Source organism: Mustela erminea, chromosome 5 (genome assembly GCF_009829155.1).
Source record: "Mustela erminea isolate mMusErm1 chromosome 5, mMusErm1.Pri, whole genome shotgun sequence".
NCBI lineage: Eukaryota > Metazoa > Chordata > Mammalia > Carnivora > Mustelidae > Mustela > Mustela erminea.
This window is the reverse complement of record NC_045618.1, coordinates 146,028,082-146,046,492: the sequence shown is the minus strand read 5'-3', so window position 1 is coordinate 146,046,492 and position 18,411 is coordinate 146,028,082. Positions and strand designations below refer to the sequence as shown.

At 67.8% G+C, this 18,411-nt stretch overlaps 1 protein-coding gene across 4 annotated transcripts; it reads right to left on the bottom strand.

The window, feature by feature from the left end:
- Nucleotides 1–1,275: 1,275 nt before the first annotated feature.
- Nucleotides 1,276–18,372, bottom strand: INF2 (inverted formin 2). 4 transcript variants are annotated; one of them, XM_032341562.1, is made up of 23 exons: nucleotides 18,183–18,372; nucleotides 16,211–16,610; nucleotides 14,891–15,006; nucleotides 14,650–14,809; nucleotides 14,219–14,252; nucleotides 13,585–13,726; nucleotides 12,692–12,833; nucleotides 11,847–12,545; nucleotides 11,228–11,373; nucleotides 11,082–11,143; nucleotides 10,466–10,568; nucleotides 10,163–10,248; nucleotides 9,690–9,790; nucleotides 8,975–9,045; nucleotides 8,780–8,887; nucleotides 8,619–8,689; nucleotides 7,620–7,740; nucleotides 7,122–7,286; nucleotides 6,901–7,003; nucleotides 6,502–6,663; nucleotides 5,335–5,934; nucleotides 4,803–4,859; nucleotides 1,276–2,600 (listed from the first exon to the last, which is right to left on the bottom strand). In XM_032341562.1, exons 1-22 carry the CDS (start codon nucleotides 18,267–18,269, stop codon nucleotides 4,804–4,806), a joined length of 3,735 nt encoding a protein of 1,244 aa, XP_032197453.1. In that variant the 5' UTR covers nucleotides 18,270–18,372; the 3' UTR covers nucleotides 1,276–2,600; nucleotide 4,803. The 4 variants fall into 4 exon arrangements, with proteins under 4 accessions (XP_032197453.1, XP_032197457.1, XP_032197456.1 ...); XM_032341566.1 differs by lacking the exon at nucleotides 4,803–4,859 and having other exon boundaries at nucleotides 1,276–2,164; nucleotides 2,532–2,600; XM_032341564.1 differs by lacking the exon at nucleotides 1,276–2,600 and adding an exon at nucleotides 2,607–3,758.
- Nucleotides 18,373–18,411: the final 39 nt, after the last annotated feature.

Here is an 18,411-nt window from a genome sequence, read left to right as displayed (position 1 = left end):
GCTGGGAAAAGGGGCCAGGGATGGACCCCTGTGGGCAGGAGGGTGCTACGGGCCCCTCCCCCCAGGGCCAGAAGACCCTGTTCCCTCTCTGGTGGGGGGACTGTCTTCAGTACAGAGAGACCTGGAGCCCAGCAATTAGCCTGTGGCTCCACGGGCTCCCCCAGGGTCCAGAAGTTCCCACGGAGGAAGAGAAGTCACACAGAGGTCATTGATGGAGTCCCAGCAGAGGAGGGCGCTGTCCGCCCGCCCTCCTTAGTCCTCTCCTGTTCCCTCCCTACAGTCCCCTGGGCTCCCGCCGGGACCCTGTTCTCTCCCATGGGGACCCCACTGGTTCCTTTCTCCAGGCATTGCTGTGGGGCAGACGCCGTAATGCAAGCAACAAGCAGGGTGTGTGGGGTGTGCTTCTCGTCCTTGGCCTTCCTGGGGGACCCTTGCCCACCTGTGGGAAGTGGCTGAACGGCGGGAGACTCTGGGCAGGCCGGGGTGAGCAGGCATCGGGTGGCCAGCAGGGGCTGTGGCCAGGGTGCCTGGGTGTTACCAGGGGAAGGCGGTGGGAGCGGACCTGGGGCAGACGCCGGCGGCCTGGTGGCCGAAGGGAGCAGGAGGGGCTGCCTCCTGCCTCCGGAACGCCCGCGGAGGGGGGATGGGCTGGAGTCCCGGCAGGGCTGGGTGCTAGCTGGGGCCCTTTCGGGGGAGCGTGGGGCTCAGGGGGCCACTATGGGGGTTCACACGGGATCCGCAGGGCCAAATGCTGGCAGGCAGCAGCAGCAACTCCCCCAAGCCTGGCTCTATAAATAGCCGGAGGGCCTGGCGGGGGGGAGGGGGGGTCGGGCTTTTCTATAAACAGCCCTGTCCCCGCAGGCAGCCGGGCCTGGCCTGTCACACGGCCTCGCCTGAATTAGAACACGTCCCCGTGCAGCGACCTGTGCGCCATGGGCCTGTCACCAGGGTCATGGCAGCCCAGGTCACTGAGGTTGGGGTCCTCCCTGTGGGAGTGGGGTGGGCTCAGCCACTGAGCCTCATGCTCAGTGGTCGCAGACACGGACCCCACGGGCACAGGCGCTCATGCCCTTGAGGGCAAAGCAGTGCCGCTACTTCGGGCACCTCAGGGTTCCGTGAACGGCCACCGACTCGCGGCTGATTCGCACAGGAGCCCCACCCCCCGGGGCCGTCCACGCCGTGAGGCCCACCCACTCTGCCAGGCAAAGGCGCAGAGTCCTGACCCACGTTCCAACGCGGTGAACCCTGCAAACACGCTGTGTGGGAGAAGCCGGCCACGGAAGGCCACGTAGTGGCCTCTGTTTATAGGAAATGTCCACAGAAAGCAAATCTATGGAGATGGAAGCAGACTTAGGGGCCGGGGGAGGCAACACGGGGTGCGCCTGCTAAGAGAATTCGGGGGATGACGGAGTGTTCTAGAACTGAATGTCTGTGCTTGACGGCTGCGGAAACCCGCTGGCGTCCATGGGCGAGATTTCTGTACAGAGGTGCTGGGCTCCCCACGCCCCCCACGCTGGGGTCTATCGGGCACCTGCTCCGGCCCGGGCCCGGGGGGCTCTGGGGCAGTGGGCAGGCCAGCACAGCCGCGGCGAGGGTCAGGGCCCGCCTGCCCGCCGCTCCCGAACACCACGCAGCACTCCCTGGGCCGGCTTTTTTCTTTATTGGTCTGAGCCTCTCTGTACGCCAGCCTCAGGAGCACAGACCTGGGGCAGGGGTGGGGTGGGGAGGCTGGCCGCCCCCAGGCCTGGGTCCTTGCCTCCTCTTAGCCTAGCAGGGGTGGAGCCCAGTCCCTCCCGGAGGCAGCAGCAGCCATAGCCACAGCGACGACCGTTCTGGTGACACGGTGGCCAAGCCTGGTGGCAGCAAAGGCTGGGCGTACAGGGGCGGGGGCCGGCTCCACAGGGTCCCCCACCTGTTTGCTGGGCAGAGGGACCACGCCGGCCAGCCTGCCCCTGCCGCAGGCCCGGGGGTCCTCCACCCACCTATGCCCAGTTCAGCTACCGCAGAAGAGCAGATACAGAAACAATCCAACTCCGTTAAAAACCGCTCTGCCCCAGCCCAGGTAAGCAGGCTGAGAGGCGGGACTGGGAGCGGGGAGCAGGGGCTGGGTCAGAAGGCGGTGGGCGGGGTGTGGGGGCTCCAGCTCTGTCCAGCTCCCGCGGCTCTGTGGGGAGAGGTCTGTGAGGGCCCGTCTCCAGAAGCTTCTGAGCGCCCGGGGCTGGAGGGCAGGGCACGGCGGAGAGGCGCCCTGGGGATGCAGCCGAGGCTCCTCACCCCTGCGGGCCGTGCCGTGGGGCATGCGGGTGCGGGCGTGGGCATCGGCATTCAGAAAGCAGACCACACGGGGGCTGGGGGCGTGCAGGCTGTCCAGGAGGGGGCCAGGAGGCTGGGCGCTGGGGCCTGCTGGGTCTCGGCCAGAGCACCCCAAGCAGCTCTGGGAGGCCCACCTCCCCGGAGGGTAAGGCACAGAGTTTTGGTTTCCCAGGGGCCCGGTTCCAGCCTGGCCCTCGAGGGGCCCAGCTCAGCAGTACCTCCGGGGGCCCACCGTGGTGGGGGCCGGCCGCAGCACTCTCACTTGGCTTTGGGCTTAAGGCTGAGGCCTGTGGGAAGCGAGAGGAACAGCATCTTTAGGACAGTGCCAAGCAAGGTGCCTGCCTCCGGGTCCCCAGGCTCCTGCGGTCCCACGGCCACAGCCCGGGCGGCCGCACTGCGTCTCCCTCGGTCCACGCTGACCCCGGCCCTTGTTTTCCAGCAGCAAGACCCTTCCACGTGGAAGTCGCCGGGATGGCCCCCCAGCCGGCGGGCTCCTGTCCACCTGCCCAGGCCCGATCCCTGGGCCTGCTCTCCCCACCCCCACCCCCACCAGGCCCTGCTCTCCGCCCCCTGCCCCACCCCTGCCTTACCCCCACCAGGCCCTTCTCTCCCACCTGACTTCACCCCTCCCCCGAGGGCCAGGCCACACTGTCCACCCCCATCAGTCCCGCTGGCTGCCTCTCCCTGAGCTTCCCGACCCCTGGCGCCGGACGCGTCAGACCTGTCCTTTCCCAGCGGCCACAGCTCCTTGGTTCCTGCCACCTGGACGCCCCCTACCTGGCCCGGCAGGCCCCCGGCCCCCTAGAGCCCTCTGGTCCAAGGGCCCCTGTTCTGTGCTTCCCTGCTGACGCCCTGCCCTGCCCCCTCCCACCCCAGGCCCCCGGGGTCCTGAGCAGATGGGAGTGAAAAAGATGAGGCACACAAACGAGAGGCAGAAAGGTCAAAAGTCACTCAGAGCGGGGTTTCTGTCCCTGCGCCCCAGGGTGCCAGGACCCCACACAGCAGGGGCTCCCACATCACCGCCTCAACCAGGCAGTCGGCCTCCAGGCCCCGGCCCATGGGAGAAGGGGTCCCGAGCCCCCCTGGACCTGCTCTGGGGTGGACTCAGGTCACGTGTGTGGAATTCCTGCCCCAAACCCCTGAGCGCAGCCTCACTTAGGACACCCCGGGGCCCGGGTTGGGGGCCCGGCGGCAAGATGCCTTGAACCTTCCAACCCCTCAGTGAGCTGAGAGCAACGCCACAAATGCTATTAATTTTGCTAGTTTTGGAAAGTTCTTGCCGTTTCCGAGTGGTCGTTATGGTCTCACAAATCCCCCATCTGGTGGCAGTTTTTCCAAATAAAAGCTGGAGACGGAGAGGGTGGGATTCTCTCCTGCTCCCAGCCAAGGGATGTTGGGGCCCGGGGAGGCAGTGGACTGCTGTGCCGGAGGACAGGGGGGCGGTCCTGCGGGGGCGCAGAGCTGTGCTGGGCATACCAGGCTTTCCCTGGACCGTGGCCACACGTGGCTGCTGGACCCCCAAACCCAAAGACCCCACAGCCCCACTCGTGAAACCGGAGAGCCAGGCTTCGAAAGTAATCCCAGCAGCAAGCTCGGGGACTGAGGCTAAAGCCCCTACCAAGAGCGGGGAATAAACCGTCCGGAGGGTGCGCCTGGCTTCTCGCCTGCCCTTGCTTCCTCTGGGCACCACTACACCTCTCCTCCATGCCCTGGGCCCTCTGGGTCAGCACCGAGCTGGCTGCAGGTGGCCCCCTGCTCCCGAGGAAGTGGATCGGTTCGCCATCAGCACGGCCCAGAACGCAGCAGGGACCCCAGGCCTGTCTGTCTGCACCTGTGAGCCTCTCGGGCCACATCTGAGACAACCATGGTCCTGCCCGTCCTCGGGGTCCCGGGAGGCCCAGTGCTGTGGACCCGGGATGTGCCTACAGACCCATCTGCGGTCTCCAGGACCTGGCTACAAGGGAGGGGAGGCATGTCCATCCCTTGGAGAGGGCCTGTGGCCCGTCTCTTCCTGGCAGCCGGACCTTGGGACTGCTTCTGTCCCTCACTGCCGCCCTGGGGACATTGGTGGCCCGACCAGAGCTGGGGTGTGCCCCGTGGAAGGTCTCAGAGCAAAGGTAACCACCCTGGGAGATAGAAGTCAGGAAAGCCCCAGGTTAGCCGGACTGCTTGGGGCAGAGGCGACCCCTGCCTGCCTGTCCCGCTCGGAGGCCCCCCACCCTCCTGAGGCCCCTCTACCCGGTGCACCTTCCGAGGTCGCGCCTGGCACACAGCGGACGCCAGCTAAGCGAGGCATGGCTCCCACCCTTCCAGAGAGGGAGGAGAAGGCAGACAGCCAGGCGGGTCCCAGCACCAGCAGCACAGGAGGACAGGGCTTGCCGACAGGCCCAAGCGGGCCGCAGGGAGGCAGGTTAGCGTCCAGGAGGGGCTGGGCGCGGGCCGGGCCTCCGCGGCCGCCGTTAGTGCAGGACACCAGCATGAGTACCTACCTTACTGGATCACACAGAGTCTTTTTGTTTTATTATCGTCAGAGTCAGGGACAACCTCTGCTTTCAAATAAGAGAAACGCACTCAACGGCTTATTCCTGGCCTGCCCTGAACTCGGAGCGGGGGCCGGGCTGCCGGGCGCTCGGGCGGTGTGGACACGGAGCCAGACCCGTTGGGCCTGGGGCAGCCCCAGGCTACACCCGCCCCAGCTGCCGCTCCCTGCTGGGGACGGCATGAAGCAGGAGTTAGGGGTTTGGGCTGTGGGGACAAGGGCCGCCCGCCCCCAACCAAAGTTGCTCCTCCCCCGCGCAGAACGGCGGCCGCCTCCTCTCCTGCAGGACGTGGGGTGTCCTGGGAATCACCCACTCTCGGGAGCAAGAGGAGGGAACGGCCAGCGGCAGCGAGAGGCGGAGGCCCTGCTGGGGCTGGACGAGCTCTGACCACACACCGGCGTCCCCACGCTCCGTGGGCCTTGCCTACCCGCGAGCCCTGCTTCGGGGGACAAGGCATGATGCGAAGGGAGCCCCAAGTTACCTTCCTGGTTCCTCGAGGGACGCTTCTTCCTCCGCTTGCCCATCCTCTTTGAGGCCTGTCCCCGGGTCCTGGGGAGAGTGCCGGACCCCGAAGAGTCCGTGACTGTGTCCTCAGAGAAGGACCTGTCCAAGGACGTGTCCAGTGCAGAATCTGGGGCCGTGTCCTCCTGGTCCCCATCCCCGTCCCCAGCCACGCCAGGGCCTGTGGCAGGGAGGTCAGCCTCCTGCGTCCCCTCCACGGTGCTGTCGGCCTCAGCCCGGCAGACGCCTTGAGGGGCTGTGGGGTCTTCGGCATCTTGGCCTGACCCCGTGGCCCCAGGGGGTTTGTCACCAGACAGCCTGAGAGGTTTCAGGGCCTGTGCACTGCCCAGCACCACCGGCCAGGCGCCCTGACAAGGCTGGGGGTTCTGGGGGTCCTCGGTGGTCAGGACGTCACTGGCGTCTATGTAGCAGGAAGAACGCCTCTCCAGGGACCCAGGCCCGTTCCCCTGTGGCGGGTCTGCAATGGGCTGCGGGCCAGGGGCAGTGGCGTCGGAGAGATCCCAGCCCTGGGGCTCAGAGGCTGGGCCGCCGGTGCCTCCTGCGGGGACTCTGGTGGCCGCTGTGGACACAGGACGCGGCAGCTGAGGGCAGGGCCCGACTCCCAGGCCATCCTGCGGGCGTGCCCAAGCAGAGGCCTCTGTCCATCTCAACATCTACCCGAATGCCACCAGCGCTGCAGAGCCCACTGCCCCGAGAACCCGCCCTGGTGGCCCCGAAGTGTGGGTTCCCAGAGAGCAGGCCTGTGGTGTGGCTGGGCGGGGGACACTGGGCCAACTTCATGCCCGTCCCAAGAGCCCCCCAACTCCGGGCAGCCACGCTGAGTGGAGCGCCCCTCCCCCAGGCCCCGGCCCACCTCTCCCACCACCTCAGCAGCCCCGAGCCCCAAGACACGGGTCAAAGGCCCACTGCCTGAGGGGGCTGCAGGGAGCCCTCTGCCACCGGCAAGAGGACCAGGAGGCCGAGCTGACCCTCTAACCCTACTTCATGGCTGTGCCATTTCTCTAGCAGCCAGGCAACCACGGGGGTTCTCCCATGAGATCAGAGAGGGCTTCCTGGAGGAGGGGAGGTAGCGGGCAGCACGGAAAGCAGGAGGGAGACAGTGATGAAAGGTGGGAGAGGCTCTCACCAGGTGCCTTGTCCCTCGGTGGGTCCGTGGCAGCTGCCTTGCCGCCCCCCTCCGCGTCCCCCCGGCCCCGGGCCGTCTTCCGCAGCTGGAAGCCCTTCCTGATGTCCGCCAGCAGGGCGTCGATGACACACACTTCCTCCTGCTTCCCGACTCCCCTCCTGACTGAAAGGCCCCCAGACCCTCAGATAGGCTGCCTGCGGGTCCCTGGACCCCTCCCACGTGACCCTGGGACGATGACCAGGAGGGGGTGGGCGGTGTCCCCAGAGCTTCGAGGATAGGGGATGAGACCCGGCCCCTCGGAGGTCCCCCGGGCCCCCCCAGCTCCCCCTGCCCCCGCACCCCCAGACAAGGCCCACCCCCCCGCTCCCCCTGGGCCCCCCGGCCAGGGCCTGGCCTCACCCGGCTTCCCGTCCTCGCCCCGCGGCCTCCGGGCCTCCTCCTCCGCCAGCTGCCGCTTCCTCCTCTCGGCCTTCGCGGCCTGCTCCTTCCAGTCCTTGTTGTCCTGCGTGGGTGGGCGGCGAGCCCGTGACCCCCAGCCCTCGAAGGACAGCACGAGCCCGGCACCCCGTGATTCCAGCAGCTCTGCCTGAGCCCGGGGAGGGGTTGCGGACCCGGCCCACCTTCAGGGCGCGCACGAAGAGGTCCCGGAAGGTCTTCATGGTGCTGAACGTGTCCTCCAGGGACAGCCGCTGCGCGTCCTCGCACAGGTACCGCGCCAGCGCTAGCTTCTTCTCCTCGATGGCCTGGAACACCTCGTCCAGCGCCCGGGAGGCCTCAATGCTGGCCTGGGGACGGGAGGGCGCGGTCACGGCCCAGGGAGAGCCCCACCGAAGGTACCACCGGCCCTCAAAGGGTCACGGCCCCGGGGTAGCCCTGGGGGCAGGGCGGGGCCCGGCTGCGGGAGGGGGGATGGCCGCTGCCGGTGTCCGAGCAGGACAGAGAGGTCTGGGCACTGCAGGCCGCAGGCGCAGAGGAAGCCCCTCCCTCGCAGGAACGACCTTGGGATCAGGGACAGCATGTTGCCCTCCTACGGGGCCCCTCACCCCGGCCTGTCTTCCCCGACCACCCGGGAGACCCCCCAGCAGCCGCCTCCTGGCCCGGACCCTGGCCCAGCTTGCCTGGAGACGTGCGGCGTACTGCTCCTGCACCTCGGGCATGGAGGACGACACCTTCCGCTCCATCTCCAGAAGCTTCTTCAGGTTGGTGCTGGACTCCGAACGGATGAGCTCAACGTTGATCCTGAAAACCCCAAAGCCAGGCGGGGTCAGGCGACAGCCGCTGTCCAGTCTTGCAGGGTCAGCGGAGGGGCTAGTGGGGGCCTTCAGCCTGCACACCGGCAGGAATGGCAGGGACACTGGACAGCACACCCACGGGTAGTGGACGGCACACCCTCAGGGTAGTGGGCGACAGCAGACAGCACACCCGTGGGGAGAGGGGAGGACACTGGGCGGCACACCCACGAGGATGGCAGGGACAGCGGACGGCACACCCGCAGGGACAGCGGGGGACAGTGGACGGCACAGCCGCAGGGACAGCGGGGGACACTGGGCTGCATGCCCTCAGGTTCTAGAAGCATATCAGAGCTCCAGGAAGGGCCAGGCGGTGCCGGGGGTGAAGTGCTGGGACAGTGACCCCAGCAGCTCAGCCCATCTTTGGCTCTCAGGCCTGAGAACCTCCCGTAGCAGCGTGTACCTGGAGTTGGAAGGTCCAGGCCACCCTCCCTGAGCTGCTCCTCTGGGCTGAGTGACCCTAGGAATGCAGCCCCACTAGCCTGGGCCTCAGTGTCCTCATCTGTACAATGGGCGTGGCATGGCCTTCCTCATGGGCTGTTATGAGGCTCAGCCTTGGAAAAAGGTGGCCTGAGCCTAATCCCTGGTGTGACCACGACCAGGTCGCTCCCTACCGCTCCTGGGTCTCAGTTTCTTGTTGTAAATCACCTAGGAACAGGCCACGATGGACCCAAAGTCCTATTCAGATGTGAAAATGACCGTTCTAGGGGGCAGTGGTTCCTGGGGACCCAGCCTGGCCCAGCCACCTCACTGGCCAGGACCAGAGGTGGGAGTGCTGGTGGGGGCGCCGGTGCGGGCGAGCCCCGTGGGGGGGCAGGGGGCACCTACCCCGCTGCTTGGGAGGGCTGCTCCAGGTCCCGGGGCAGCTGCAGGAGGTCTGGATGGCCCTTCTCTGCCTCCTACAACAGGACAAGTCGGGTGAGTGTGGTGGTGGCCACACCCTGGCCCCGGGGGTGCCTGAGGGGGGAGTGGGGCCAGCCCGGGTCCACCTCCAGCACGTGGTGCAGCAGGGTCACGCGGCTCTGCTGGGACTTGGTCTCCGTGAGCTTCAGCAGCGTGCTGATCTTGAAGCCGTCGGCGTCCCCCGTGTGGCTGCCCTGCGAGGGTCCGGGTGCAGAGTGAGGGTCCCTGAAGCCCGGTGGGAGGGGGTGGGCATGGGGGGTAGGGGGGCGGGGCCCGCTTACGTAGTTGAGGAAGTTTCCAATTTTCAGGATCAGCTGGCAAAAGACGGGCAGCCGGTGGCTGGTGAGCAGGCCTGGGGGAGGGCGCCAGGGCTGAGGGAGGGGTAGGTGCTGCGAGGGGTCTGCAGCTGGGGTGTGGGGGTCTCCCCTCCCCTCCCCAGGGTGCGGTCCCCAGGGGCTCCAGCCCCCCCAGGAGCAGGCCCAGGGACTCTGCACTCCTGTACCCTCCCTACCCCGGGAGCAGATGACCCCTGGCCCCTATCCGGTATGATGCTGCTGAGAGGAATCTTCCGAAAGGTTGGAGCCGTGGCCTCCCTGGTTCTCAGCTAACCATCCCTTGGGGCTTCAGGGATGGTGGCTGACATGGGAGTGGATGTCCACTACGTGCGTCCCTGCCCTGGGGCTGGGGTACATTCCTGCTTGACCCTCTTCTGGAAAAACTGCTGAGCATTCACAGGTGTCCCTGAGCACGCCCCTTGATGTGCATGCCTGTCTCTGTGTAGGTGAGCCCGCGCGTGCACGGGGGCCTGCGATGTGTGCGCAGATGTGCATGTGCCCGTGCCTGTGTGTGTCTGTGAACGCACACGCGAGTGCGTGTGTGTGGCGTGTGCCTTAGGACAGGGGTGTGTCTATGGTGAGGTGGGGAAGGTCCGTGCCCCGGGACCACTCGCCGTGTGGATCCCGGGCCCCCCAGCCCCAGGCTGTGCCCCCCACTCACTGCAGCAGGCGGCGAGCACCAGCTGGGCCTTGGGCTGCACCATGTCCAGCACGACGGCTGCGCCCTCACACAGCAGCATGCACTCCACCCGCAGCTGATAGCTGGGGACAGAGCGGGGAATCAGGGCCTGGGTCCCCCACCCACCCAGGGCCTGTAGCACGGGGGCCCACAGCCTGGCCCTGGTCAGTGTGCACATTTCCGGGCCGGGTTCCAGACGGGGACTCCGCAGGACTGGAGTAGGGCCTGGGAAGGGGCACTTGAGACAAACACCCACATGGGACCCGGAAGACAGTTGTCCCCCTGCAGGGCTCCCCACCTTCTCGGAGCAGGGGGGAGCATGGGTACGTGCGGGCTCCCCACGGAGCCCCAAGGGAACGGTCTGCACAGCCGCACTCCCTCCTCTAAGTCTGGGCCCGGCTCCCCTGGCCCCATCCCTGCCAGTGGGCCCTGGAGTCCGAGGGCAGCCCATTCACCAGGGAATGCCCAGCAGGAGGAGGTAGAATTGGTCGGCGTTGGCCAGCTTGGCGCGGTCCTCCGTGAACGAGTGCAGGTTTTCAATCTGCAGGGAGGAGGCCCACACGTGGGATCCTGGCCCCCATCCCCTGGCCCCCATCCCCTCCCAGGAAGCCCCTGCACCGCCCGGCACCTGCCCATGCCTGCCCGCCAGGGCCCACTCACGTCCAGCACAGCTCCGTGTGTCCGTGTGTTCGTGCGTCCCCTCCTCTTTCCCTGTGGGGAGCACCTGGGCAGGGCCGGCAAGGCTCTGCCCCACTTACCTCGTGCTTTTCGGGAAGGAGCTTGAGGAACTGCTTAAGAACCTCCACGTCGAATTTGGTGGTGTCCCCAGCCCGGATCATGGCAGTGATGTCCTCATTGGAGCTGCGGGAGAGAGGGCGTGGTCTCGGTGGGAGCAGAGGGAGCACCGGCCCCCTCCTCTGGGCTCCTGGGGGACCTCAGCGCATGACCTCTTTGCTGCTCGGGCCGAGCTGCTGGGACACAGAGAAGGCAATCCACCTGCCTGGGGTTGCACAGTAACGTGGCTGGAGGCCGATTCCCGTGCTCCCTGCCTGTCAGGGCACCCCTGCTCCTTCTTCCTGGGGGCTGCTCAGGACCCAGGCAGGGGGCTCACGCATGCCCAGGGACCTCCCTGGCAGGAGCCAGCGCTCAGCAGCTGCAGGGAAGGGCCCGGGGGCCGGGGGCACCACCCGCTGCTGTCGGGGCCTCCGCTTCCCCAAGGAGCAGGCTGGGGCTCTCCAGGGCCCCCAGTTGGGGCCGTCTGGGGCACCGACTGGCCCCAGGGAGGGGGAGTCACACTTCCCCAGAGTGCCCCCCCCCCACCCAGGGCACTGCGCAGCCCGAGAGGGCAGGGTCTTGGCAGGACGGGCTGCTCACCATTTAAACTGCTTCAGAAAGATGTTGAGGTTCAGGCTCTTCTTGGAGTCCAGAAAGGTGATCTGGAAAACACCCCACCCTGGTGTTGGTACCTGTGGCTGCACCGAGACCCGTGTACCCCCACAACCGGGCCAGGCCAGCCCCACCTCCTTGGGCTCCTTCCTGGCGGGGGCGGCCATGCGCTCCTTGGGCTTGGCCTCGGGGAAGCAGAAGAGCCGCTCGATGCTGGAAAAGTCGGGCTCCACGACCTCGGCGCCCAGGCTGCTCAGCGAGGCCCACATGGAGCTCTGCTCTGGGGGGCGGGGTCCCCGGTCAGGCTCACGCCGGCCCTGGGGGCCAGGGATGCCCTCCGGTCGCCGTCATGCCGCGTGCACATGGACGGACGCACGCATGCCCGTGTCCCGGCTGGCGGGGGACCGGCCGTCTCACAAGCCTGGGCCTTGACCTTCTCTGACCGAGCATCAGCACCCCGGGGCCCGGGCAGGGCAGGGGCTGTGGCCGCAGAGGGACATCTCGGCTTACCAGGGCAAGTGCGGAGGAAGGGTCTTCTGGCCGGTCCCCGCCCCTGTCCCCACCCCAGCCCCCCGCCCCGGACGACCGGGGAGCGGCGAGCCCAGGGCGGAGATTGACCAGTCCGGCCCGCAGGCGGGGGGACCCTTGGCCCAGACCCAGGCACATACACCACACGCGGCGGGGGGACGTGCGCAGCAGGGTGGGGTCCGCGGCCTCGGGAAGGCGGCTGCTCAGGGAGACGGGGGTCCTCACCTCGGGCCACGTTGGACGGCAGCTTCTGCCAGTTGAGCTTCTTCATGCGCAGGGAGGGAGCAAGGACTCGCCGGTGGCTGGGGACGGGGGCCGAGCCCGGGGCCGAGATCCTGTGCGCCACGATGGTCTCCTCCCCACCCACCGGAGAGGCGCCGGGGGGACCCGGCGGGGGAGGGGGTGGAGGAAGGCCCCCGTCCAGGCCAGGTAGTGGGGGTGGTGGGGGGCACCCCGGGACTGGGGGTGCGGGAGGTGGGGGAGGAGGCGGAGGTGGGGCCCCGCCAGAGACAGGCAGCGGGGGTGGGGGAGGGGGTGGGGGAGGGGGTGGGGAGGCCTGGGCCCCCAGGACTGGCAGTGGGGCCGGTGGGAGCGGTGGGGGTGGTGGGGGCGGGGGAGGGGGCCCTGCTGAGGAGGAGCCGGGGAGCGGGGGAGCCGGTGGGACTGGGGTGGGTTTCTGCAGCTGTGGGGCCACCGAGCCATTCGCCCTCTGCACGGTGAGGTGTAGACCGCTGAGCCCGGCCTCGGGCTGCTGCTCCTCCACATCCGCTTTCAGGGAGCCACTGTTTTGGGGCGCGCTGTCCTTCCAGCTCTGGCCTAGGTCGGCCTGGACACTCTTGTGGGCCTTGTTCAGGGAACTCGGGCGTGGCCGCCCCTTGACGGACAGGAGGCGCTCTACCATCTCCTCCAGGGTGCACTCCTGGACTGTGTGGGGGTGTCCAGGGTCAGGGCAGAATGCCCGAGCAGGTGGGGGGGCCAGGGGCCGAGGAGGGATGCCCTCCCACATGGTCTAACGCCCCACTGTCTGTCCGCTGGGCTGGGGTCAGGGACACACCGCCCCACCTGCTCACCGTCACTGGCCAGGAGCACGGCCCGGTTCACCAGGTTCTCCAGGGCCTCCCAGAGCAGCTGGCTGGAGGGCAGGGTGGGCTCCAGGTACAGAAGACCCTGCAGCACGGACAGCAGCCGGGCCGATGCAGGGGAGCAGCTCACCTGGGCGGGGAGGAAAAGGACAGGTTGGTAGCCGTGCCCTTCCCGGGGCTGACAACGGCGTCAGACCACCAGGGACGTCCGCCCCATCACTGCTCTCTGCCTCGCAAGGGCCCTGCTGATGGGCCAGAGCCCGGCTTCCCAGACCGCTGCCCAGGTGACACTGGGGGTTAGACACCACTCCATGCTAGGGGCGGCCCTGCGTGTGCTGGGAGGTGGCCCGGCATCCCCGGTCGCCACCCACCCGAAGCCAGTGGGACCCGTTGCCCCACTGAGACCCCCCGCATGCGTCCAGATGTCCTGGATGTCTCCTGGCAACACTCGTCCCCTGGCCGAGAGCCCTGAGTTCAGTGAAGGACAGGCGCTCCCACTGGGGAGGGCCTGAACTGGACCAGAACCCGGCCTCCTGGCCTCCTGCTGGTCCAGAAGCCCCTGGGGCCATTTGAGGCCATCCGCTGGCTGGAGGTTCGGACAGCTCAGCTACCTCTGATCTTTGGGACAATGTCCTAGAGGGTCCTGTGGCCTTGGCTCTGGGCCTGTGCCAGCGAAGACTTGCCCCAGGCCGCCTGCGCTGACTCTGGGCTCCTCCTGTCTCCAGCGCCCCCAGCCCCTCGCTGCTCCCTGCTGGGGCACCGGATCCGGCCCTACGGCTCTGGTCAGGGTGGGGTCTCCCGGGGCAGGGAAGGCGGCCACAGCACAGCCCTGGACCCCCGTCTCTGGAGCCAGTTCCCCGCAAGCTTGCCCCCTGGCTCACCTTGTGGAAGAGAGAGGCAAAGACCTCCTGATGGCTAGTCATGTTGACGCCCCCGCAGACGCGCAGGAGCTCCTCCTCGTCCTCGGCCTTGGCCTCCTCGAAGGCCTCCAGCTGGATCAGCAGGTCGGCGTCCTCCAGGTCTCTGGGGCGAGAGGGGCCGCATGGGCTGAGGCTGCTGCCTCACCCGCCTCCCTCCCAACCCGGGACAGACACACAGACAGCCCTGAGCGGGGTGTGCTGGGCACGTGGGCCCCATAGCTGGGGCAGTGGTCCTGACAGGGGCCCGGGAGGGGCGTTCTCAGCTGCATGGGTTCCCAGAACTCAAGTAAGTTTGAGTTTCAGGAAAACGGCAAGTGCTGTTTAGCCTAAGTATGCCGTACGCGCTACCGGGGACGTGCTCACACCAACGGGACGGTCGCTGTTGTATCTGGCACCCCCAGGCTGCTGGGTGGCCCTGGAGGGCGGCCCGTGAGGCAGCGTGACGGATGGCAACGGTGAGGTCTCCGGGACCTGGGTTTAGCGGGGCGGGCCTGCGGGGGCTACTCCTGGAAGTTCCCTCTGCCCGTCGGGAGGTGCTGCTCCGGGCCCAAGGGGAGGGTGAGCCGGGTTTTGGAGAACAGTGATGGGGACTCACCGTAGCCGCGTCAGAACGTCCAGCAGCTGCAACCCTGGGAAGGGACACTGGGGTCAGCGGGCTTCGGAGGCTGCTCGGGTCAGCCCCGCCCGAGGTCGCTTGCATCTTCTGATACCTTCTCCTCTGCTCTCTCCCTGGGCTTCTTCCCACCACCCAGAACGTCCAGCCCATGGGGCAGGAGGGGGACCTGCCATTCCTGCGAGTGCCAGGAACACTCTGGAGGGCACACGCCATCGTCCCACTAAATGGCATGGCCACCACTGGCAGGACCGGAGCTGGGGGGTCAGCCTCACACTGAGAGCCATGCAGGACTCATGTCCGGGGCCCTAGGACCCTGAGTCCACCACAGGGAGTGGCTGGCTGGGGGCCGCTTCCCAGAGCCTTCCTCTGGGGTCCCACAGTGGGCACCGGGGCGGGCTGTGGGCGGTTACCCGTGAACTCCCCGCGCAGCTGGGTGCGGGTGCGGAGGTCCTCGGGGCCCAGGATGATGGCGTTGACCACGCTGAGCAGGGTGACGACGTAGGGCACGTTGTCAGTGTCGGAGAGCTCGTTCATGATGACGCTGAAGCGGTACTGTTGGCTTCGCACCGTCTGCAGGGCGGGCGGGGTCAGCACGTGCCCCGGGCGGGGTCAGCACACGCCTGGCCCGCACCCAGGTGCCCCAGGGCTCACCTTGTAGTGGTCCAGGGCGTCCAGGGTCAGCCCGTGGCCCTCAGGGGAGTAGATGCACAGGGCAGCCAGCAGCTCAAATACCTGCTTCTTGACCATCACGTTGGATGTATCCAGAGCTGCGGAGGGTCAGGGAGTCTCAGCGGGGGCCCCCCATCAATACCAGGCCTGGGCTCCTCCTGCTCCCCGCTGTCCTGAACCCACACTCCAGCTGGACAGGCAGAGCCCGCAGGTGGACACCAGGGGGCACTCTGCACCAGCCCACGGGCCACATCTGGGGCTGGCCTCCCCCTCCCCGGGCGCTGCTCTCCCCAGGAAAGGAGAGGCAGACCATGCAGGGTCAGTCTGCTTGAGCTGGGCCTTAGCTCTGAAAGTGGTCCCTGCTGGCTCTGGGCCCAAGGCTCACACTGGCACAGCTTCCCGGGCCAAGCCCATGACTTTGCCCAGCAGCTTAGGGTGTCTCCTTGTCTTCATGAGCCCCTGCCTCCCACCTCATCCGCTGGGCTGGGAAAGCTCTGGGGGTGTCCCTCAGCTGGCCTGCTGAGACCACAAAGGACTCCACACAGGCATGCGCCCACTCCCAGGGGCCGACCCACCGGCACTCCCCCACCCCTCCCTAGAGCCCCAAGCATCGGGGGACAGGGTTGCTGCCACAGAGCAGGACAGCCCGGCAGGCCAGGAACACAGTGGGACCCCTGCTCACTAAGGACCACCTGAGGTCATTCCCAAAGGTTGGAGACTAACACTGGGTGCAGCCTGGGGAGACTTCCTGGAGGAGGCGATCGAGAGTGAGAACTTAAGGAGTCAGCAGGTGCACAAGGCACAGAGCAGCCTGAGCAGGAGGTGGGAGCGGGGCAGAGTGGGCAGGGGCGGGGTGTGTGGGGGCGTGGAGGACGCCTCCAGCTGCAAGTGCTGGCCAGAACTGAGCGGCGGTGACCTGTGAGGCTCCGAGGGGCTTGCGGCCAGGTACAGTGTAAGCGGGGGCGCGCCGCTGGACGTGTGTTTTTGGCCCAGATGAGTCCGGCTGCCAGGGCACGGACCAGGGTGGCAGATGTGGGGGTGGGGGGTGCTGTAGGCCGGAGGCGGGGAAGGGGGCAGGGCGCGAACAGGCAGAGGGCTGGGCGGGAAGGCCAGGCAAAGCCACGGAACAGAGGGGGCAACTAGGTGCTGCTGGTGGACCACAGCTCCAAGCTGACCTGGACGTCTCAGACCTGGGGCGAACGGGCACCTGGTTCCTCCTCAGGAATCCCTCCCGCTGCCCTCCGTGGCGCAGGGCCCCAGCCTGAGCTCGGGAGGCCGTCTGGGCCCCCGGCCGCGGCTCACCCAGGGACAGCTGGCGCACGTAGGCCTGGTTGCTGAGAATGTACTCGATGCCCTGCTGCGAGTTCATGACGGCTCGCACACAGCTGACGCACGTGAGCTGCAGCAGGGCGTCCGAGATGCGGGCCACCCCGCGGCCGGACAGGCGCGCCAGGGCCTCGAGCAGCAGGTCCAGGCCGCTCTGCTCCAGGAACTGCACCATCCAGCCGCCGTCGCTGCTCTCCAGGCGCTTGCGCAGGCCCGAGTAGTTGACCACGGACGGCATCTGCAGCAGCCGGGTGCACAGCTCGGGGTCCGCGCTCTCCAGGTTGGCCTCCGTGGGGTCCGAGTCCTGGGGCCCCAGCTTCTCTTTGAGCGCCGCCCACTTGCGCTGCGCACCCTCCTTCACCGACATCTTGCCGAACTGTGGGGCCCGAGGGAGACCTGCCGTGAGCCCCCAGCCCACGACGGGAGGCGGGGTCTCCCCTGTGGTGTCCCCCTCCACCTGCCAAACAGGCCTGGGCGGGGAAGCTGTGCCCTCGCCCCGTCAGGGCCGCCACCGTCCACGGGCTTCTCACACGCCCCCCCGACGGACTGCCTCCCCGTCCGCCCCAGGATCTCGAGGTGGCCACACCGGCAGGAACACCACTGACCCAGTGTGACGGTGCACCGGAAGTGGCGTCTCTGGGGCTCCCTTATCTTGTCCCAGAGCACTTCCCCTGCCCCGGGGACAGGCTCAGATAGGGAGAACCGGGAGGGGCTCTTCCAGACCCGGGGCACTTGGGGGCTGCCCACATCCTCAGGCGTGTGGCTGCGGAAGGGGCTAACTCGAGGGTCATGCCTGGAGCCCACCCCCCATCACAAGCATGGCCAGGGCCCCATGGGGCCCTGCAAGGCCCTGGCCTCCGAGGCCCTCAGGTGGTCAGGCTGTATGGGCAGAGGACCGGATGTCCCCCTAAACCCTTGGCATGTGGACTTTACTGAATGCAGTCTCAACAAGGGCGACACCCCCTCCAAGAATGCCCCCAACACCAGCCTTTCCCCAAAGGAGGCCATACCCGCTGTGCCTCTGTGCCTTTACCACATCCACCAAGCCACGCTCCTGGGGGCCCTTGGCGGTGACTCTGTCCTTGGCCAGAGCCCCTGGGGACTGGCCTCAAAGGTCAGGGGCAGGCCAGGCTCTCCTGCAACCATGTATGGCTTGGGTCTTGCATTTAGTGCGTGAGAAGGACAGCACGGAGCGGCTGAGAGGGGGCCCGAGAAGCAGAGCACGGGAGAACCGCCGTGCCTCAGGCCCAGGGCCTGCGCTCGCCACTGCCCACCCCAGCCCCCGAAGTTACAGGAGAAGCAAGGGTGGCACTGGAGAAGCCAGGTCACGTGCCCATACCCCAGAGCTGGAAAAGGCAGAACCGAGTGAGCCTGGACCCCAGGCCAAGGGTGGAGAGAGGCTGGCCGTCCAGCCCGGCCTCCCTCTCAGGGCTGCCGGACCTAGAACCTTAGGGGGGCACTCCAGGGGCCATCGGAGGCGCTACAGGAGCCGGAGGCTGAGAGGGGACAGGAGCCCAGAAGTCTGCCCCTGGCCTGGCTCCCGGCGAGCACTCCCGAGGCCCCGCCCCCCTGCCTCAGTGAGCATCTTGGGCGTCCTTCTCTGGGCTCCCCGAGCCCCTCTCCCGCAGGGATGGCCTGGCCTTCCTGCAGCCTCTCCTCCACTTGCAGCCCCCCACCCAGGCCCTGGCTGGCTGCTGCGCAGGCCCGTGGGGTGCCCCAGGGAGGCGGCCTGGCTGAGGGGAAGAGAGGCTCCGGCCTACTGGGGCACGGGCTCTGGGCCCACCGGGCCACTCACCCTGCATGAGACGCACTGTCCTCACCCAAACCTCCGGAAGCAGCCCACTGGGAGCATCCTGGGAGGCTGTGGGTGTGGGCGACCCTGTGGGGAGGGTGCGGCGCGGCGTGTGGTTAGCCCTTGGGACTGCCCCGTACCCCACGGTCCACTCACCCAGATGCGCAGGACCTTCCGGCTGCCTCTGCCCACCCACTCCAAGCCCTGCTTTGGGCTGCCCCTCTCGCTCTGCTGGCTTCTCATCCCTGCGAACCGCTGAGCAGCCCTGCTGCCGGCTGCGGCTCTGGTCCCTCCCGGGCCGCTCCCGGCACCATGAAGAGCACAGCAGAGCGGCCTTGGCACACACTGCCGCCCACCGTGGGTGCTGCAGCTTAAAAGAGGCAGC

Coding starts and splice junctions, on each gene's coding strand:
- INF2 (XM_032341562.1), bottom strand. CDS start 18,269: ATGAGAAGCCAGCAGAGCGAGAGGGGCAGCCCAAAGCAGGGCTTGGAG. Junction 15,007..16,210: donor CGTGCGCCAGCTGTCCCTGG/GTGAGCCGCGGC, acceptor GACCCTCCGCAG/CTCTGGATACATCCAACGTG. Junction 11,144..11,227: donor CCAGGAAGGAGCCCAAGGAG/GTGGGGCTGGCC, acceptor GGTGTTTTCCAG/ATCACCTTTCTGGACTCCAA.